This window comes from Caretta caretta, chromosome 2 (genome assembly GCF_965140235.1).
Source record: "Caretta caretta isolate rCarCar2 chromosome 2, rCarCar1.hap1, whole genome shotgun sequence".
Taxonomy (NCBI): domain Eukaryota; kingdom Metazoa; phylum Chordata; order Testudines; family Cheloniidae; genus Caretta; species Caretta caretta.
In genome coordinates this window covers 264,565,280-264,584,227 of record NC_134207.1, presented here as the reverse complement: position 1 = coordinate 264,584,227, position 18,948 = coordinate 264,565,280, and the positions used below count along the sequence as shown (strand labels likewise).

The window sequence follows — 18,948 nt, the reverse complement described above, 5'->3', positions numbered from 1 at the left end:
CTGTAATTGCCGTGATTACCTCTGGAGCCCTTTTTAAAAATTGACCTCACATTAGCTATCCTCCAGTCATTTGGTACAGAAGCTGATTTAAATTATAGGTGACAAACCACAGTTAGTAGTTCTGCAATTTCACATTTGAGTTCCTTTATAACTCTTGGGTGAATACCATCTAGTCCTGGTGACTTATTGCTGTTTAATTTATCAATTTTGTTCCAAAATCTCCTCTAATGACACCTCAACCTGGGACAGTTCCTCAGATTTGTCACCTAAAAAGAATGGCTCAGGTTTGGGAATCTCCCTCACATCCTCAGCCACGAAGACCAAAGCAAGGAATTCATTTAGTTTCTCCGCAATGACCTTATCGTCCTTGAGTGCTCCTTTAGCATCTTGATTGTCCAGTGGCCCCACTGGTTGTTTAGCCGGCTTCCTGCTTGCGATGTACTTAAAAAAATGTTGCTATTCTTTTTCAGTCTTTAGCTAACTGTTCTTCAAATTCTTTTTTGGCCTTCCTAATTGTATTTTTACACTTCACTTGCCAGAGTTTATGCTCCTTTCTATTTTCCTCACTAGGATTTAACTTTCACTTTTTAAAGGATGCCTTTTTTGCCTCTCACTCCTTCTTTTACTTGGTTGTTTAGCCATGGTGGCCATTTTTTGGTTCTCTTACTATGTTTTTTAATTTGGGGTATACATTTAAGTTGAGCCGCTATTATGGTGTCTTTTAAAAGTTTCCCGCAGCTTGGAGGGATTTCACTTTTGGCACTGTACCTTTTAATTTCTGTTTAACTAACTTCTTCATTTTTGTGTAATTCCCCTTTCTGAAATAAAATGCTAACATATTGGGCTCCTGTGGCATTTTTCCCGCCACAGGGATATTAAATTTAATTATATCATGGCCACTATTACCAAGTGGTCCAGCTATATTCACCTCTTGGACCAGATTCTGTGCTCCACTTAGGACTAAATCAAGAATTGCCTCTCCCCTTGTGGGTTTCAGGACTAGCTGCTCCAAGAAACTGTCATTTAAAGTGTCAAGAAACTTTATCTCTGCATCCCGTCCTAAGGAGACATGTACTCAGTCTATATGGGGATAGTTGAAATTCCCCATTATTACTGAGTTTTTTATTTGTATAGCCTCTCTAATCTCCCTGAGCATTTCACAGTCATTATCACCATCCTGGTCAGGTGGTCAGTAGTATATCCCTACTGCTATATTCTTATTATTAGAGCATGGAATTACTATCCATAGAGATTCTATGGTACAGTTTGGTTCATTTAAGATTTTTACTTCATCTGATTCTATGCTCTCTTTCACAGATAGTGCCACTCCCCCACCAGCACGACCTGTTCTGTCCTGCCAATATATTTTCTACCCTGATGTTTCTGTGTCCCACTAATTATCCTCATTCCACCAAGTTTCTGTGATGCCTATTATATCCATATCCTCATTTAATACGTAGCATTCTAGATCAGCCATCTTATTATTTAGACTTCTAGCATTTGTATATTAGCACTTTCAGAGCTCATCACTTTTTATGTGTCTGCCTTTACATGATGTAATTGAATGGGACTCTCATCAGATCCTATCTGTATTTTATCATCTTCCATCCTCTCATCCTTACTAGGACATAGAGAATCTCCATTAATACATCCTCCCCTAAGGGACGTCTCTGTCCGAACCACGTGCTCCTCTGCACCTCTCGGCTTTCCCCCAGCCCTTAGTTTAAAAACTGCTCTACGACCTTTTTAATGTTAAGTGCCAGCAATCTGGTTCCATTTTGTTTAGGAGGAGTCCATCCTTCCTGTGTAGGCTCCCCATTTCCCAAAAATTCCCCCAGTTCCTAATAAATCTAAACCCCTCCTCCCTACACCATTGTCTCATCTACGCATTTACTCTGAGCTTCTGTTACCATGTTTTAAATTGTCTCCATGAAGTTTGCAAGCAATTCACTCTTGTGACTGTTCCTTTTAATTCCATTTAACTAGGATCGTCATTTTTGTGTAGTTCCTCTTTTTGAAGTTAAATGCTACTGCAGTGGGTTTCTTTGTCTTTAGTACTTCCCCCACCTACAAGAATGTTAAATTCAATTGCATCATGCTTGCGATGACCGAGCTGTTAAGCTATATTCACCTCTTAGACCAGATCCTGTGCTCCATTTAGGACTAAATCAAAAACTTCCTCTCCCCTTGTGGGTTTCAGGACTAGCTGCTCCAACAAGCAGTCATGGTGTCCGAATTTCTCTGTCTGCGTCCTTTGCTGAGGTGACACATGGTCAGTCAGTATGAGGAGAGCTGAAATCCCCCATTCCTATTGCGTTTCTACCTTTGTATCCTTTCTAATCTAACTCCTCATTTCACGATCACCATCACCATCCTGGTCAGGTGGTCGGTAGTATATTCCTACGGCTATATTCCTACTGTTCAAGCATGGAATTTCTACTCTTAGAGGTTCTGTGGTACAGTTTGATTCACTTACAATTCTTACTTTATTTGACTATACTTTCTTTCACATATATTACCCCTCTCCCACCACTGTGACCTATTATGTCATTCCTATCTATTTTGTATGCTGGTATTACCGTGTCCCATTGATTATCTTCATTCCACCAAGTTTCCGTGATGACTGTTACATCAATATCAATAATGCCAGGCACTCTAGTTCGCCCATCTCAGTATTTAGACTTCTACCATTTGTATATAAGAACTTGTACAGTTTCTCAGTACTCAGTCATGTCATATGTATTATTTAAATGAGATTCGTTTATGTTTGAATGTTCCTCCCCAGCTCCTACTGTACTTTACCAAGTTTCTCCTATCCTCTTTATTAGGATATAGAGTTACCCCTTTAATCAGTTCATTCCTAAGGGATGTCTCCCCCCAAGCTAAGTGCTCCTCCATGCCTCTCGGCTTTCTCCCAGTCCTTAGTTTTAAAAAATCCTCCACAACCTTTTCAATTTTCCATGCTAGCAGTCTGGTTCTCTTTTGGTTTAGGTGGAGCCCAGCACAAACAGCCTTATAAAGTGAGATATACTGTCTGCTTTGGAACCAAGTAACGTCCTGTGTGTAACATTAACAGCATTCTGGCCTGCTTGAAAAATGGGTAATCAGCCCCCTGTGCCAGAAATGGCCTTCCAGGCTCCTGGCTTATGTCCAAATGAGACGCTCTGGTTTTTGTCTTCTAGACCAATTTGATAAGGGCCTGCCTCCTAGCTGATATACAATCTCCCTGTGGTCTATGGTTAGCTTGTCACTCCCACTCAGAGGGGAAGAGCCAGGCCCATACACTGCTACTGACATTGCTGAGTGCTGTGGGAGGCATGGGGTCTCTTATGTTAAGAAATAATTGCATTTATGTTGGCTTCTGAGGCCTTGTCTTGAGGAGGATTTAAAGGTTTGTAATGAGTTTCATGGCAGTCCAACCCCTTCTAAAACTCCAGCCAAAAGACAAGGCAAGGTGTACTCTAACACATGCTAAAATGGTAAATTAAAGCCCAGGTATTAAGCCAGATATTATATATTACACATCTTTTAGTTCAGCCTTTCTTTTCAACTCTTCTCCAGTGCTTTGCTCTGGATGTTAGTTGATTGATTAAAATATCACCATGTAGATCATTGTTGCAACCACTGTTATATATTTGCAACAAATCTTGTACAAAATGGGGCATGTGAGATATCTCTGAAAAGTTTCAGAGGAACAGCCGTGTTAGTCTGTATTCGCAAAAAGAAAAGGAGGACTTGTGGCACCTTAGAGACTAACCAATTTATTTGAGCATGAGCTTTCGTGAGCTACAGCTCACTTCATCAGATGTATACCGTGGAAACTGCAGCAGACTTTATATACACACAGAGAATATGAAACAATACCTCCTCCCACCCCACTGTCCTGCTGGTAATAGCTTATCTAAAGTGATCAACAGGTGGGCCATTTCCAGCACAAATCCAGGTTTTCTCACCCTCCACCCCCCCACACAAATTCACTCTCCTGCTGGTGATAGCCCATCCAAAGTGACAACTCTTTACATAATCAAGTCGGGCTATTTCCTGCATAGATCCAGGTTTTCTCACATCCCCCCCACCCCCATACACACACAAACTCACTCTCCTGCTGGTAATAGCTCATCTAAACTGACCACTCTCCAAGTTTAAATCCAAGTTAAACCAGAACATCGGGGGGGGGGGGGTAGGAAAAAACAAGAGGAAACAGGCTACCTTGCATAATGACTTAGCCACTCCCAGTCTCTATTTAAGCCTAAATTAATAGTATCCAATTTGCAAATGAATTCCAATTCAGCAGTTTCTCGCTGGAGTCTGGATTTGAAGTTTTTTTGTTTTAAGATAGCGACCTTCATGTCTGTGATTGCGTGACCAGAGAGATTGAAGTGTTCTCCGACTGGTTTATGAATGTTATAATTCTTGACATCTGATTTGTGTCCATTTATTCTTTTACGTAGAGACTGTCCAGTTTGACCAATGTACATGGCAGAGGGGCATTGCTGGCACATGATGGCATATATCATATATATATGAAAAGGTTATGATTTGCTGGTTATGATTATGCTATCTGTATGCATGTATCATTTTTGTATTTGAAATTATGAATATTGGCGCTACACCTGTATTTCAAATGTTTGCTCCTGGGGTAACTAACAAGGTAGTTAGCTAGCACCCATCCTGGAGAGACTATTCAAATTGAGTGGCCCATCAAAAGGCTGTTTAACTCACAATGAACCAGGGGAGACGCCCATCTACACTGGACTGTCATGTAAATGTGCTGTCTGAAGTATAGGTAATGGCTTCCTGCAATGTCTAGGCAAAATGCATGGACATGTGATTTGCCCATGTGACTCCAAACTCCATCTTGTTGCTGTAATTTTCCACAGTAAGAACAATGGGTTTCCCTCCACATGGCAGAGGATATAAAAGGCCCTGCAAACCCCTCAATTTTGCCTCTATCCTGCTCCAACCTCTTTCCTGCCCAAACCTCTGGAATATGGACTATATTAATGGGAGCATTTTAAGCAAGGAATTGAGGACCTTCCAATGATTTGGAAGAAGCCAGAGACTTGACTTAAGCCAGCAGTTTATTCCATCCCTGCTACAAGCCTGAACCGAGAACTTTGCCATTACTGTATGTATATGATTCCTTTAACCAATTTTTAATTCTCACCTTTCTTTCTTTTTAATGAATAAACCTTTAGATTTTCAATACTAAAGGATTGGCATCAGCGTGATTTTTGGGTAAGATCTAAGTTATATATTGACCTGGGTGTGTGGCTGGTCCTTTGAGATCAGAAGAACCTTTCATTTGATTAGATTGGTTTTAAAGAACCACTCATCTGTGAATCCAGTGTTTCTGGTGGTGATATAAGACCTAGAATGCCCAAGGAGACTGCTTTTATGACTTCTTGTTAGCCAGTGTAGTGAAACAGGAGTTCACTTTTGTGGCTGGTTGGGTATATCTTATGAAAGAATAACCACCAGTTTGGGGTTATGTTTGCCCTATTTCTCAGCAGTTTGTCCTGAATTTGGTATCCTCAGTTGTGACCCACGGAGGCACAGTTACAGCTGATCATAGATCAGTTTAAAGCAATGAAGAATGTGTCCTGCAAGACACAGGAACAAATGCTTTTGAGTGAGTGGAAACTTACCACTTCCTTTATTTTTCCTGATTTGTATTGGCTTACTATAGAAACAAACAAGAATCATACTGCCACAGGATTAGCTGGCTGTTCATTATTGCGAGTGATCCCTCTGCTAATGAAAGCTGAACAATGTGTATTGCTCTTTACAGGACCAAGCAGACCTGTGACAGGTCTCCTGTAAAGGATCGTTACACTCACTGAAGACTGATTATCTCTTAGGATTATGAATGCTATTAAATAATAGGGATGAAATTGCATAAAAAGGAAAATTGGAACGCAGGAGTTTCCTCAGTGGATCAGAGCTGAGATCCATCTAATCCAATACTTTGTCTCTGACAGTGGCCAGTACTAGATGTAAGATTCCCACAGTGGCTATAACAGGGTTCAAAAAAGAACTAGATAAGTTCCTGGAGGGTCAGTCCATCAATGGCTGTTAGCCAGGATGGGCAGGGATGGTGTCCTTAGCCTCTGTTTGCCAGAAGCTGGGAATGGGCGACAGGGGATGGAGCACTTGATGATGACCTGTTCTGTTCATTCACTCTGGGAAACCTGGCATTGGCCACTGTTGGCAGACAGGATACTGGGCTAGATGGACCTTTGGTCTGACCCAGTCTGGCTGTTCTTCTGGTTCTAGGCAGATATGGGATAATCTGCCTCGCACATGAGCTAGACAAGGTGGGTGAGGTAATATCTTTTATTGGACCAACTTCTGTTGAGGAGAGAGACCAGCTTTCGAGTTTATATAGAGCTCTATTTTGAAAGCGGGTCTCTCTCCCCAGCAGAAGTTGGTCCAATAAGAGATATGGCCTCACCCCCTTGTGTCTCTAATATCTTGGGACCAACACTGCATCTCACATGAGCTCTCATCCTGCTGTCCGTTAGTTAGAGCTTGGCTGAAACCCTGAAGCAAGAGGTTTAAGAGCTCTTCCAAAACATTTGATCCTGAATGATCCTAGCTCTGGAGAGCCTTGATGTCCATATAAATTGATAGATAGGGTTTGCCTGAGAGAGAAAGAAGTGAAATGTTCTTTTTCATTAATCCTTGGAATTTAACCAGGCTGGATTGCTGGAATCTGTCACCTTGCTGTCATCCACGGAAATAAGAACTGAAACGCATTTGTAATACAAGGCTGCCACCTCCTGGTTACTGTGATGAACACACGTCATAAACCAGTACGCTAAAAGCTATCCCCTGCTAAACAGGTATGACTGTCAAACCAATAGGAGCTGGGCCAGACACCCCTCCAAAACCCTGACGAAACCCACCCTATGAAAGATGCTCCTCCTCTGAGTAAGATTAGAGACTTTTGCTACAATCCTCCTCTGGCCAGTGAGTTGGTGCTTCTGGAAACAGACGAGGACCCAAGAAGTGTAAAGCTAAGCAAAAACCCCAAGCTGCCTGTGACCCTCAATTCCAGCTAAAGAATCGGAAACACCCCTTGAATTGTCTTCCTGGTTGAAAACAGCAAGCCAGCAGTGTGCTCTGGAGCAAAACCAAGACCCAAAGGGCAGGTCTCAGAGCTCAGTTAAGAAATAGCTGCACAGACCCACTCAAAGCTGTGACTTCTTCTCCTTCTCCTAAACTGGCGAACCATCAGCCTGTTCTGAACCCAGAACCCAAAGAAGAGGGGAAACTGCTCTGGACAAAGAGACATGAAGTTGGCATGGGCTGATGACAAAATCCCAGATTTAAGCTAATTTTACAAAGTTTTAAACAGTCTCTCTCTGGTTACGATTTTAGACATTGCTAATTCTACAGAGGTTGTAATTAGCAAAAAAAAAGCTATTTTTTTTTTAGTGTTTAGAGCTAATTACATAGCTAATCATTTGCAAATTTTATGTAGCTAATTTAGACATAAGCTAGTTTTACTAAATTCTGGAATCTCTCTGGTTTTGATCTTAAACTGTGCTAGTTGAGGAGAATCATAGAATTCCAGAAATGTGGGGCTTGAAGGGACCTCCAGAGGCAGGGCCAAGTTATACCTAGACCACCCGTGATGGGTGTGTTTCTAACCTGTTCTTAAAAACCTCCAATGACCAGGATTCTACAGCCTTTCTTGGAGGCCTATTCCATTAACGATCCTTAGATAGAATTTTTTTCCTAATATCTAACCTAATAGCTGCTTTTCTGGTATTGTCTCTCACTGTCATAAGATCAATTAAATTACCTAGGTTAAGTGAAAAACCAGTAATGCCTACAAACCATCCTATTTATTTCTGAAAGAAAAATCTTTCCCAGACAAAAAGAGATGGTTCTCTGCAGAATCAGAGAATTGGACCCCTAGACTGGATCCCCACCTGTGCCTCTTTGGCGTAAACCAATTACGTATCAATTTGCCACTGATGGGAGCAAGGTGTTATCTAGTTGAAAACCAGTGAATTCTTGTTAAATAACTTCCTTTACCTGTTAATATATGTCCTGTATTAGACTGACACAAAAGTCTGCTACAGTTGGAATATAAGAGAGAGAGAGAGTGTGTGTGTGTGTGTGTGTTTGAATTGAGAGCACCAGCAGGTGCCCCAGAGCCCCCCCTCCAGAGCAGCAGCTGCTCCCCCAGAGCCCTCCAGAACATCCAAGAGTTAGTCAGGGGTATATAGTACAAGTCATGGACAGGTCACGGGCATGAATTTTTGTTTCTTGCTCATGACGGGTCCATGACTTTTACTAAAAATACCCATAACTAAATCTTAGCCTTAATTACAATCAGCTAGGCTGACCACTAGCATAACACGGGCACATCCAGGGGACACCTAATTCCCTGTGAAATGGGTGCCTGTGAAAAACCAGCTCACGCTCCTGTTGCAGCCTGACACGGCAAAGTACCAGGAAGAAGGGCCCGATCCTATACCTATTGACACCCACGGCAGTGTTGCCCTTGGCTCTGATGGGAGCAGGATGGGGTCCTAAGAGTGGGGGTGAGGGGCAGAGAATCGTGACTTACTGACTGCCAGGACAAAGATGGCAAAGATTCCAATCACCTGCCAGAGGCGTAGCCCCCAGAAAACCACGGTCTCGGAAGTGACGGGGTCCGATTTCTTTTTGGGGGGTTCAGTGGTGGCCTGGAAGAGGGAGAAGAGCAGTTAATGAATTGAAAATGTCACCCTAACACAGCAGAAACCTTTCAGTGTCTGAGGAGAGACAGATCACCCACTCGCAGCACTGAAACCAGTGGGTCTCATCCTTGGAGTTGCGTTGCCCAATGACTGAGAACTCCTTCAATCAATGCACTGAGGTTAGCTTGCAAAGCACGGCACTGGGGGCTTCATTGAGCGTGCTGGCAGTGTTGCCAGCTCTCATGACTTTACAGCAAGTCTTGCAATATTTTGTGGGGGGAGGATTCTGAAAGTCCCAGCTCCCAGAGTCATGTGATGATGCAAGAATCTCAGCTTTACTTTAAAAAGAAAATGAGAACTCCTTCTGTCAAAGCACTGAGGCTTGGTGGCAAAATACATGACGATGATAAGGGCATGCACGAGGGGGGAGAGCAAGAGGGGCACAGGCACCCCCAATTAGTGGAGACACAGAACTCCTCCGGGGCAGTGGAGTGGGGAGTGAGCTCCCCAGCCCCTCAGGACTACAGCAGGGAGAGGCAGCTTCTCTGCACACAAGAGGGAGGGGAGAGGCAGCTCCTCCAGACATGGTGGGAACAGAAAGTGCTCCTGCAAAAGCAGCCACATTTTTATTCCTCTGCACTCCCCCTAGTATGACTGTACGGTACATACCTATCCAGACCATTGAGCATGTCTGCATGGGACGGGCTCAGCACATGCTGAATTCCCAAAGTCCTGTCGGAGAGGGAACTGAGCTCCATGTCCAACAAGGTCTGAGTTCTCGGGGGGGGGGGGTGTCTCTTCGTTGGTTATTGCATCGTGTTGGTCTGGAATCTAGAGGGGATGGCCACATGGCATCCCACTCACCTGCCCAAACACCCATAGAAATTCTGCACAAGGACTGCAAGATCACTCAGATAGGATTTAGATGGGTGTGCACCAAATAAGAATCAAGGCAGACCAAAAAATTAGGTAGAACATTTTAATCAATGGCATCAAATGTGGTCACTAATTTTAATCAATGGCATCAAGTGTGGCCACTAATTTTCTAATAATCGCTGGTCTTGGTGTGAAGTCTGGCTGGAGAGACAGGCCTGTCCTACAACTAGGGCATGAGATCTGAGTTTAAGGTTAAAGGAGGGTCTTGTGGCTAGAGCACTGATCCAGGACTTGTGAGCATTGGCTGTGCTTCCTGCCTTTGCCACAGATGCTATGTGATCATCAGAAAGTCACTTAATCTCTATTTCTCCATCTCTAAAGTGGGGAACTACGACTTCACGGGGTATTTGTATTAAAGTTTAATCAGATGTTATGGTGATGGGGGGGGGCAGATAAGTAGAGAGACAGTGTGTCCCAATGGGCACTGCTTGAAACTTACAGTCAGGAGATCTTGTTTCTATATCCAGCTTCGTCTGTGTCCTCTTGGACAAGTAACTGCAATGCTCTGTGCCTCAGTTTCCCCCACTTGTAAAAGAGGAGGGATAACCATACTTTCCTATCCCTGTAAGCTGTTTTGAGATCTGTGGATGGAAAGCATTATTATGTGGGCTAAAATATCTGGGTTCACAGAATAAATGCTGTGAGCCACATCATCAGCTGGTGTAAGCTGACTACAGTGGTGCTATCCTGATTTACACCAGCTAAAGATCTGGCGCTGTTCTAGTAACCATCAGGGAATCAATATTTGATGTACGAGGGATGAGTTTCATGCACAGGGCAGCATCTTGTGATAGTAACACTCCAGCAGACGTACTTTGTAGCTAACCCTTGTCTCTGTTTTGGTCTCGCTAGTTATTTATTTGTTTTGCTTGTAAGTGTCTGAAAGACAAGTACGTTGCCAGGATAGTGCCCTAGAGAGTAGCCCCCACTTCTCCACCCCAGTACAGAGGTTGTACAGCTTCCACTCAGTGCACAGGTAAACCGGGGTGCCTGCTACAACATGCCACAGCTCCAGCATTAAGAGAAGCAGTCTGAGTTCTCGATGAGGCCTCATAAGTAGAGTTGGACGAATAATGGATTGTTTGGTTTGCTGTCAACTCTGGCGGGGGGGCGGAGTTTCTGGTTGAACCAAAATTGAAATTTTTGCTGAACTGAAAAGTCAAATTTCCATTTCAAGTCGAATGAAACATTTTTTTTTGACAACATTGTCACGTTTTGTTTCAGTTTTGCTTGGTTTTCAATGTTTTTGCTTGTTGCTTAATACAGTTAAAGGCCAGCTTGAAAACAAAAGTTTTGTGTTGAATTGAAAAATTCAGGTGTTTCATTTCCAAAATGTCCAAAGGAAACGTTCCAAATTTTTCAGAATTCTTGTCGTTTTTCCTCAGACGAAACAGTCTGGTGAAACTGACACAAAGCAGGGACACTTTTTGGTCTTGCTGAAGCTGTATTTTTTTGCCAGCGAAAAAAGTTTGGGCCAAAAATGTTCACCCAGGAGTAAGGTGATCCAACAGCAACTGTGAAAAAACAGGACAGGGGGTGGCAGATAATAGGCACCTATATAAGAAAAAAAAACCCAAAAAGGGACTGTCCCTTTAAAAACGGGACATCTGGTCACCCTATCCAGGAGTGAGAATGAGCCACAAGACATCCCTGATTTCTACCCACAGGGAAAGTAGGAGCTATGTACGGAGCTGGATGAAGGCACAGATATGAACACCCTGTAGCTAGGGCTCCGTCTCCCACACTCACACGATGACATCAGCTTCTCAGCCCTTGTTTTTAAATAAATTAACTTTCTAGCCCTCGCTATTGTGAAGAAAACGAGATTGCGCTGTACAATGCACCTGGCCCCTTCCTCGGCTGTTGCTCCTCTAAAGGGACCGTCCTCCCCTCCACAGGTGCCACTCTGTCATTGCCAGGTGGGCATGGACCGCCCTCTTCTTGGTGAGGTTTCCCTGAGACGCTGCCTAGTGGGGTCGTACACTAGTTTGGTGCAATGACGGAATCAGGGGAAGCAATCAAGAGGAAAGATGGTCCCCTGGTTAGGGCACCAACCTGGGAGACCAGGGTTCAGTTGTCATAAAAATAAAGGGAAGGGTAACCACCTTTCTGTAAACAGTGCTATAAAATCCCTCCTGGCCAGAGGCAAAACCCTTTCACCTGTAAAGAGTTAAGAAGCTAAGATAACCTCGCTGGCACCTGACCAAAATGACCAATGAAGAGACAAGATACTTTCAAAGCTGGAGGGGCGGGGTGGGAAACAAAGGGTCTGTCTGTCTGTGTGATGCTTTTGCGGGGAACAGATCAGGAATGCAGTCTCAGAAACTCTGTTAAGTAAGTTAGTAAGTAATCTAGCTAGAAATGCGTTAGATTTCCTTTTCTTTAATGGCTGGTAAAATAAGATGTGGTGAATGGAATGTATATTCCTGTTTTTGTATCTTTCTGTAACTTAAGGTTTTGCTTGGAGGGATTCTCTATGTTTTGAATCTGATTACCCTGTAAGGTATTTACCATTCTGATTTTACAGAGGTGATTCTTTTACCTTTTCTTTAATTAAAATTCTTCTTTTAAGAACCTGATTGCTTTTTCATTGTTCTTAAGATCCAAGGGTTTGGGTCTGCGTTCACCTGTACAAACTGGTGAGGATTTTTATCAAGCCTTCCCCAGGAAAGGGGGTGTAGGGCTTGGGGGGATATTGTGGGGGAAGACGTCTCCAAGTGGGCTCTTTCCCTGTTCTTTGTTTAACACGCTTGGTGGTGGCAGCATAGGGTTCAAGGACAAGGCAAAGTTTGTACCTTGGAGAAGTTTTTACCCTAAGCTGGTAAGAATAAGCTTAGGGGGTCTTTCAGGCAGGTCCCCACATCTGTACCCTAGAGTTCAGAGTGGGGAAGGAACCTTGACAGTTCCCTACTCTGCCTGAGACTCTATGACCATTGGCAAGTGGCTTAGTCTCTCTGGCCCAGATCCTTAAAGTACGTAGGCTTCTAATTTTCATTGAAATCAGTGGAAGTTGAGACCCTAAATGCCTTAGAGAGTCCTTGTTCCTCCGTTCCCCCTCTGTTCAATGGGGGAACCAGTATTGCCCTACTTCACTGGGATGGTGGGAGGATACATATGGTAAAGATTATGAGGTGCTCAGGTTGTACAGGAGTGTGTGTTTGCAGGGTGCGGGGGATAGAAATGCTTTACAGTGCCTGGGAAGTGGCACAGGCAATAAAAAACCCTGGTACCACCCCTCCCCTGCTCATGGGAGCCCAGATGGTCCAAGACTGAATGAGCCCGGTGCTGCAGATCAGGTTCTAAAGCTGTCGGGGGGGCCAGTTACCCTCACAGCAGAGGGTGCTGTCGCTGGGGACTGAAGTGCATTGGCAGAGCGGTGGAAGGGAATATGAGTCTTAGCTGCAAGAAAACAAATCTGCCTCCCATTTCCCAGCCTAAGAAATCACCCAGCATCCTTGCCTAGCCTTCCTTACACCTCACTGGCGGCTCTTGAAGTACTGGGAGCAGCTGGTGCAGCACCCCCCTCAGACCCCCGTGGGTAGAAATCTACGTGGCAAGCAATCATAGCCGCCTTAATTAATTCAGACAACAGCTGAGGTGCCCTGGAGTGGGCCAGCAGCCAGCATTATTGTACCACAGCTGAGCGAGAGGTTGCCGTGCTGGCGAAAGGCACCAGGTGACCAGCCCTGGAGACCGAAAGGTCCCTGATCCACAGCGCAGATCTGGCCTGCATGGCAGCGGTGCGAGCTGCTCTCCCCCGGTGCACACGCACTGGCCCGGTCTGGAGGAAGAACATCTAGAGAAGGTTTCAGTCTGCGTGGCCCATGCAGCGACTGCCAATTGGGGTGAGTTTTTGGTGATGGGGACTGAACAGAAACTCTGTGTCACGGGCTGCCGGCTGATTATGGTGGCGTAAGTAGCTTAAATGTCCTTGTTTTCTCTGTATCTAACCAAAAGCTGATGCCCCCCGTCTGCCATAACTTATGCTACTTTGGCCCATAGGGCCCTTGTTCCTGCTACTACCTCTGCCACCCTCAGGGACAATTTTCTCTTGTAGCTCTCAAAAGCCCTCTAGAAAGGAGGGTCAGGTTCATTATCCCCATGTTACAGACGGGGAAACTAAGGCACAGAGGAGGAACATGACTTGCCCAAGGTCACCCAGCAGGGAAGTGGCACAGGCAAGAATGGAAGGCAAGTCTCCTGACACCTAGGCCTGTATCTTTGACACTGGCCCATGTTGCTTCCAACAGGTAACCATCCCACCCCTCCCCCTAGACCTGGTGAAGCTCTCACCCCTGTGTCCAATGGGGTCAGACATACGTATGTGAGGACTGGATGTGGATGGGAAGGAGGGGTGGGGGGATGGATGCGTCCTCCCCTTCACCAGTCCCTCATAGCTCCTCTGCACACAGATACCCACCCCTCAGGGGAAGTGCAAGGCGGGACCCTATAGCGAGCACTGAGGCAGATCCCTGCAGAGCTACATTTGGAGGAGGAGGGGCTGAATCTCAGCATCTCCATCCCCTCACGTGGGTTTTACGTGAGTACAGGGCAATGGGCACCCTTGTTCCTGTGAAGGAGCCAGCACCCCCTCCCCTGCTCATGCGCCCGTAGGTTTGTGTCCACACTCGCTCTCACGACGAGGAGGAGCCTGGACAGCGCCAACTGCAGATCAGATTATCAGCCACTCCCTCCACTGCCCGGCCTCCCACTGGCTTCTTAAACTGTCAAGGATGGGGAAGGAGGGCCACTTCACGGTCACCATAAGGAGCTTGGGGGACGTGCATTTCAGAGGACATCTCATATGATGCATAGATTACGCACTTCACATAACAAGTCCAATGTTGGCTGAGGTGGCTCATTTACTCCTAAATAAGTAGAGATTCCGGATTTTATGGGTTTACACTACACAATTTTTACACACAAATTTTGCTGCACAATTTTAAGATACAGACAAGGAGGCAAGTGGATAAGACCTCCCCAGCCCTAGCAATAACTGTGGGGCCCTCAGGTAGCATGTGGTCCTGTATGGAGCAATGCGGAATTTATGGTTTCCCACTTCACCTGGGTCACTCCTTTTCATTAACCACCCCAACTCATCTCAGGTCAGACGAAATGACCATAATGGTCCCTTCTGCCCATGAATTGTATTAATCTAACATTCCATTTTTGAGGCCATTTACTTTGGTTTGTAGACTTGAGAGAGCAAAGTAGCAAATCTGGCCGTATAGTGAACAAAACCCTTGTTGCAAACTTAATTATGGAGCAGCTGCTGCCCCTTTGTTTTGAGTCTATTTCTTTGGTGGATCACTGATGATAAGTCTGATGGAAGAAATGTGCTTTAAGGATTGTTCATCTCTTGATTACTTCAGATCAAGACTGTATTCCTTTTCTTGGAAGATATTCTTTAGACAAATACAAGTTATTGGGATTAAAACAGGCATAACCAGATGAAATTCTCTGGCCTCTCTAGCTAGGAGGTCAGACTTGAGCAGAAGTCCCCAAACTGTGGGGGGCGCCCCCCTAGAGGGGCATAGAGGAACATTTGGGAGGTGTGGCATTTTCAAATATGTTAATTTCAGTTACAACACAGAACACAAAGTGTACAGTGCTCACTTTATATTTATTTTTTATTACAAATATTTGCACTGTAAAAAAACAAAAAATATTCAATTCACCTCATACAAGCACTGTAGTGCAATCTTTTTATCCTGAAAGTTGAACTTAAAAATGTAGAATTATGTACAAAAAAAGAACTGCATTCAAAAATAAAACAATGTAAAACTTAAGAGCCTACAAGTCCACTCAGTCCTACTTCTTGGTCAGCCAATCACTCAGACAAAAAAGGTTAGTTACAATTTGCAGGAGATAATGCTGTCTGCTTTTTGTTTACGTCACCTGAAAGTGAGAAGAGGCGATCACATGGCACTGTTGTAGCTGGCATGGCAATATATTTACGTCCCAGATGTGCTAAAGATTCATACATCCCTTCATGCTTCAACCACCATTCCAGAGGACATGCTTCCATGGTGATGATGGGTTCTGCTCAATAACGATCCAAAGCAGTGCCGACTGACGCATGTTTATTTTCATCATCTGAGTAAGATGCCACCAGCAGAAGGTCAATTTTCTTTTTTGGTGGTTTGGGTGTTGCTCTGTTAGGACTTCTAAAAGCATGCTTCACACCTCGTCCCTCTCAGCTTTTGGAAGGCCCTTCAGATTCTTAAACCTTGGGTCGAGTGCTGTAGCTATTTTTAGAAATCTCACATCGATACCTTCTTTGCGTTTTGTCAAATCTGCAGTGACATGTTTGGAAATCAAACAATATGTGCTGGGTCATCATCTGAGACTGCTATAACATGAAATATATGGCAGAATGTGGGTAAAACAGAGCAGGAGACATACAATTCTCCCCCCAAGGAGTACGGTCACAAATTTAATTGATGCATTATTTTTTTAACGAGCATCATCAGTATGGAAGCGTGTCCTCTGGAATGGTGGCCAAAGCATGGAAGGGGCATACAAATGTTTAGCATATCTGGTATGCAAATACCTTGCAATGCCAGCTACAAAAGTGCCATGTGAACGCCTGTTCTCACTTTCAGGTGACATTGTACTGCAGGCAGTAGTATCTCTTGTCAATGTAAACAAACTTGTTTGTCTTAATGATTGGCAGAATAAGAAGTAGGACTGAGTGGACTTGTAGGCTCTAAAGTTTTACACTGTTTTGTTTTTGAGTCCAGTTATCTAACCAAAAAAATCTGCATTTGTAAATTACACTTTCAAGATAAAAAGATTGCACTACAGTACTTGTGTGAGGTGAATTGAAAAATATTATTTTTTGTTTATCATTTTTACAGTGCAAATATTTGTAATCAAAAATAATAAAGTGAGCACTGTGCACTTTGTATTTTGTGTTGTAATTGAAATCAATATTGAAAATGTAGAAAAACATCCAAAAATATTTAATATATTTCAATTGTTATTCTACTGTTACAAGTGCAATTAATCACAATTAATGTTTTAAATCGCGATTAATTTTTTTTAGTTAATCGTGTGATTTAACTGCAATTAACTGACAGCCCTAATTACAACCCATCTTTGATGGGGACCATGTTCTGAAAGAAATCTTTCCTGGAGTCCCTCTTTTGGCTTTCAGACAACCCTCTCCCATCCCCAAGCTCATCATCATAAGTAAGATCCCCACAGAGCAGGACACACCAACTCAAAGTGGCACCAGACCCTCCCAGAACAACAGATGCAAAACCTGTAGACATATCTCCACTGCTACAAGGATCAACACTCCCCACAACCCACCTTTCAAGATCCAGGGGTCCGACACATACCTATCACAGCATGTGGTGTACCACATCCGAAGCACTAACTGTCCCAATAACAATAGACAGACAATCCCTGCGCTTTTGAATGAACTCACACAGAAAAATGACAAAAGATCATATCACCGGTGGGCAAACGCTTTTCACAAAGCGATCACTCTATATCTGAGCTCTCAGTCCCCACCCGCAGAGGAAATGTGCACAACACCTGTGAGCTTAAATTCCTAACTTTACTAGACATTTTCTCTCTCACCAACAGAAGTTGGTCCAATAAAAGATATTCCCTCAGCCACATTGCCTTACTTAGGGCTGGTCTACACTAGGGAATTAGGTTGGTATCCGTACGTCGCTCAAGGGCATGAAAAATTCACACCCCTAACCACCAGTGTAGGCAACATTAGGCTGAAGGAAGAATTCTTCCATTGTCCTAGCTACCTCCTTTCGGGGAGGCGGATTGCCTACACTGATGGGAAAATCCCTCCCATCGGCATAGGCCGTGTCTTCACTGGCTGCACTGGCTCAGTGTTTGAAGTGTAGACAAGCCCTTACAAACCCAGTAGGGGTTTCGGAGTCGTAAAATTATGAAAAAGGCCAGTAGAAGTTAGTAGCAACAAAAAAACCACAGGGCGACCGTCGCTCAGCATAAAACAGAGCCCTATCAGTTACTCCCCCACCAGAATTCAGGAGACGTAGGTTCAAGGCTCAACTTTGCCATAGATTCCCTATGTAGCTTGGGGAATATCAGCTAGTGTCTCTGTGCCTCAGTTCTCCAGTTGTGAAATGAAGATAATAACACTTCCCTACCGCTTAGGTGTGCTGAGGGAGGAACTGCTAGGCCTGGCTAGGAAATGGTTTTCTTGTCCTGTGAAAATTTTTGGGATTTTGAAAATTTTTCCTATCTTGAATTGGAACCAAAAGTAAAAAAATCTTGAAAATTTGTGCGAACCAAAAATCCAGGGAGGAAAATGGTTTGGGTCAGTCAGAATGTTTTGTTTTGATCATTTCCAAGCATCGTGGCTTGATTTTGACCATTTTCTTTACTCTAATTAGCTCAACTTTCAAAACAAAAAGGTGATTTTGTACCAGAAAATCAAAATTTCATCATTGTGAAAATGTCAAAAATGTTCCATTGCACCAATTTGGAAACTTTTTTCCAAAAGTTTTTGAGCTGAGAAATGCTTGAAAACTGACCTTTTCCAGGGAAAAGTTTCCATTTCACCCAACCAGTATTTTTGGACAAAAAAAAAAATCTTTCATGGAAAATTCCCAACCAGCTCCACACACATCAAAGACTGTGAGGCACTCGGTTACTATGGTAATGGAGGCTGTATAAGTACCTTACATAAATACTGGAGACTCGATCCTCCTGAAGTAGGGCAATGTCTCTATGTTTGAGTTGCAAACACCAAAAGGGAATATTCATTTAAAAACAATGGCCTCCACTGAAAACTGATTTAAAATAAATTCTGGGAACGTAACTCAGCAACAAAGCAGCTGCTATAGCACTCACTGGAAACTGGTTTAGTAGGAGATAACACTCTACTACTGCTAACAGAGTTGATCCTTTTACTCAGTCTATGCCTGCACTGAAAACCCTACAGCTGCAGCGTGTCTGCAGTGTAGACACTCACTGCAGTGACGGGAGGGGTAGGGTCTCCTGTCTCTGTAATTAAGCCACCTCCCTGAGTGCACGTCTACACTTAAATAGTGCAGCTGGGTCGGTCTAGCACTTTAATTAAGATGTTCTACGCCAAAGGTGCAGTTCATCCACCTCCCAGAGAGGTAGTAGCTACGTCAGTGGGAGAAACTCTCCTGCCGACATAGTGCTGTTTACATGGGGGGGTTGGTCGGTATAACTACATCACTGAGGGGTGTGGATTTTTCACACCCCAGAGTGACGTAGCTACACTGACATAAGTATTCAGTGCAGATCGGCCCCCAGGTTGATTAACTCTGCCCTGTGATGCAGCAAGTCATAG

At 43.9% G+C, this 18,948-nt stretch overlaps 1 protein-coding gene across 1 annotated transcript in view; it reads right to left on the bottom strand.

Moving 5' to 3' along the window:
• Positions 1 to 18,948, bottom strand: part of TMIE (transmembrane inner ear) — a 62,568-nt gene that overhangs the window by 30,863 nt on the left and 12,757 nt on the right. The window contains exon 2 of the mRNA XM_048837366.2: positions 8,585 to 8,702. Coding sequence (XP_048693323.2) covers positions 8,585 to 8,702 — 118 coding nt within the window. The remainder of the gene's footprint in view (positions 1 to 8,584; positions 8,703 to 18,948) is intronic.